Raw genomic sequence first — 3,037 nt, forward strand, 5'->3', positions numbered from 1 at the left:
TGGCGAATGAATTGATTCGACTTCATTCGCCTTGTTACCAACATAAGAATTGAAATTGACGTCTGTCGCACGCCGGCCAAACGTCAATTTAAAATATCTATATTTATTTCAAATTGTAATTTTTTCAAATTTTAATAAATAAAAGTCCTAAATAAATAATTAAACAAAATGATGAGTAGTGTGGATATATTTTATGAGGACAGCTACAGTAATGAAGAGCTTATCATTCAAAGATTGCGACGGAGTATCCGGGACATCTCTAATCCGCTCGAGTTGAATAATCAACTGTAAGAACGGGTGTATGGATTATTTCTGAACAGTTCAATATATAATATACTTTTAGATTTGTATCTTACTTTCGGTTAAGTAAAGAAGCGTTTAGCTATTTATTGGAAAATATAACTCCGTCAATTACTTCAATGTGTAGTGCTGCAATTCCTCCAATCCTTAAATTAGCGTGTGTTCTACGCTTCTTCGCAGATGGCTCTTACCAAAAAGGTATTGGGAATGATTTTGAAATTGGCTTTGCACAGGCAACAGTGTCAGTTGTGTTGAGAGAAATACTAAATATATTTGAAAGTGTTATTTGCCCTGAATGGATTCAGATACAAATGACTGCAGATGAAAAACAAGCTGCAAGAACCAACTTCTATTCCAAAGCGTCATTACCGGGAGTAATTGGTTGTGTTGATGGGACACATGTAGGTATCGTTGCTCCGTCCCACTTCAAGCATCAATATTTAAATAGAAAGGGATTTTATAGTTTAAACGTAATGGTTGTACGTATGACTTCTTCAAATACATGACTTGTATATGTACACTTTTTCATCTTCTCAGGCTTGTGATCATAATATGGTTATAAGGTATGTCGATGCGNTTCAAATACATGACTTGTATATGTACACTTTTTCATCTTCTCAGGCTTGTGATCATAATATGGTTATAAGGTATGTCGATGCGGGTTACGCCGGTTAAACACACGATTCGTTTGTATGGAACTGCAGTGAACTAAAAGCTACTTTAGAAACGATACATAGAAACGGCGATCGTTGCTCAATGTATTTGGGTAAGCTTGACTAATAAAAAACAAGTCCTCATTGGACTAAATTTTTAATTTGTAGGTAACATATGTATTTAAATGTATATAACATATGTATTTAGGTGATTCGGGGTATCCTTTGCAGCCATATTTGATGACGCCATTTCGGAATGCAAGTGCTGGCAGTAGAGAATCTTATTTTAATAAAAAACACGCCAAAGCACGAAATATAATTGAACGGACAATAGGTGTTCTAAAATGTCGCTTTCGATGTCTTTCAACTGAAAGAAAGTTGCATTATTCACCACAAAAGGCTACAAAAATAATTAATGCTTGCTGCGCTTTGCAAAATATATGCTTGTACTTTAAGATGACAATACCAGAAGAAGTTGAAAACTACATAGAACCATCTGATTTTACTGAATTATTGGAGGAGCGTGCTTCCACAAATGATGGGGAGCGTCGAAGAAGCGAAATTTTGTTATCATTATTTTAATAAACATTAAACAAGTTTTACATCCTACATAAAATCCTTATTTTATTTCAACAAAGGAGTTCATAAATAATTTAAATAAAAATCATCATTTAGAGGCGGCTACATAATTAGTAGAAAAGATATTTTTAAATTAAATAAATTCTCTGTATGCATTATTGTACCCTTTTTCATTTTAGAGTGTTGAAGTCCAAGTTAAAAACAGAATCTAACCAGCAGCTTTCATTTAATTTTAATACAAGATAACTAGCATAAAAAGCTACATATCGTCACCTGAAAAGCAGAAGGACGTAAGAAACATCGTCGCTGAAATGCAAAAAGTCGCAACTATTGAAAAATTCAAAATTCACTTTTTGATTAATGTGATGGACTTCATGGAATTATAACTCCCCACATCGAATTATGCAAAAAAATTATTGGTCACATCTTTCTCCATTTCAGTGACGATGTTTTTTACGTCTTTTGGTATTTTAGGTGACGATATATAGAAAGAAAATCGCAATAAATTTAAAATTACTGGATTGGTTTAATTCAACACTGTTAAATAAAATAGCCTAGATAATTTAAGTACAATTTTTTTATAAATGCTTTTTATACTTTAATTCTTTCAACTCAAGCTCCCGGAGCTTTAGCTCGAGTTTTTGCTTTTGCAGCTGGATCCGTTCGAAGTATTCCCTCTCCTCACGAGCTTCTTTTTGTTTCGAAATTTCAAAAGTTTTCCGCGCATATCTTCCAATGTCGTGCATTTTTTCACCCAGGCCTCTTACCACTTTTAGTAACTTCTCCTGATTAAGCGTCTGCTGCTTCAGCATCTCAATTCGTTCGTTTTCCCTTACATCCGCATTTACTACCGACGAACGCACTCTCCTGCGAGGGGTAGCTTCAACCTCGCTTTGAAGATTTTCCTCTTCAATACAATTTTCTGAAGCAAGTGGAGCACTGGTACTGTTGCTGGCACCATGACTTACGCCTTCAGGATTCGCTGCTCTTTATAAGCCTAGAAGACAGTCAACCTCCTGCTCGAGAGGTGATAACGTCAGCTGGCGATAAGGTCCACCGCCAGTAGCGATGGTCTCACTTCTGTTCAGTGCTATTTTTCTTTTCAGCTTTAACTTATAGTCGAGCCATACCTTAAAATATGAATAATGAAATGTTTATGTTGGCGGCTGCAGCATTCCCCCAGAGTGAGATTTGTAATTCACTGACTTACCTTATTCCAGCCTCTTCCATCACGCACTGGTGGACCAAGTGCATTCAATTGAACTGATAGCTGTTTCCACAGCTCTGCTGTATCCTTTTTATTGGACCCGAAAGCACCAAGTCCTCGAGCTACATCTGGATGCTCCCGCATCATTTGCACCATTTTTTCAAATTGCCGCGCATTCGTTTTCTTCATGCTGCTTAAATATTGTGAAAATTGTTTACATATATATTAGCACAAATTACCCCTTTTTTGTTAATATATGCATGTATGTACCTTTTATTTTCAATTTGCAACATATTTT

At 35.6% G+C, this 3,037-nt stretch overlaps 2 protein-coding genes across 2 annotated transcripts; both read left to right on the top strand.

Annotated features, from left to right (window-relative positions):
- Nucleotides 1-159: 159 nt before the first annotated feature.
- On the top strand, nt 160-840 carry LOC108354689 (putative nuclease HARBI1). The gene is made up of 2 exons (XM_017605868.1): nt 160-287; nt 344-840. Exons 1-2 carry the CDS (start codon nt 169-171, stop codon nt 804-806), a joined length of 582 nt encoding a protein of 193 aa, XP_017461357.1. The 5' UTR covers nt 160-168; the 3' UTR covers nt 807-840.
- Nucleotides 841-924: 84 nt separating this feature from the next.
- LOC108354691 (putative nuclease HARBI1) lies at nt 925-1,550 on the top strand. The gene is made up of 2 exons (XM_017605869.1): nt 925-1,066; nt 1,162-1,550. Exons 1-2 carry the CDS (start codon nt 1,057-1,059, stop codon nt 1,533-1,535), a joined length of 384 nt encoding a protein of 127 aa, XP_017461358.1. The 5' UTR covers nt 925-1,056; the 3' UTR covers nt 1,536-1,550.
- Nucleotides 1,551-3,037: the final 1,487 nt, after the last annotated feature.

The sequence above is a fragment of the Rhagoletis zephyria genome, unplaced genomic scaffold (assembly GCF_001687245.7).
Source record: "Rhagoletis zephyria isolate East Lansing unplaced genomic scaffold, Rhagoletis_zephyria_1.1 Rzeph_scaffold_38334, whole genome shotgun sequence".
Classification (NCBI taxonomy): Eukaryota; Metazoa; Arthropoda; class Insecta; order Diptera; family Tephritidae; genus Rhagoletis; species Rhagoletis zephyria.

Coding starts and splice junctions, on each gene's coding strand:
- LOC108354689 (XM_017605868.1), top strand. CDS start 169: ATGATGAGTAGTGTGGATATATTTTATGAGGACAGCTACAGTAATGAA. Junction 288..343: donor CTCGAGTTGAATAATCAACT/GTAAGAACGGGT, acceptor ATATACTTTTAG/ATTTGTATCTTACTTTCGGT.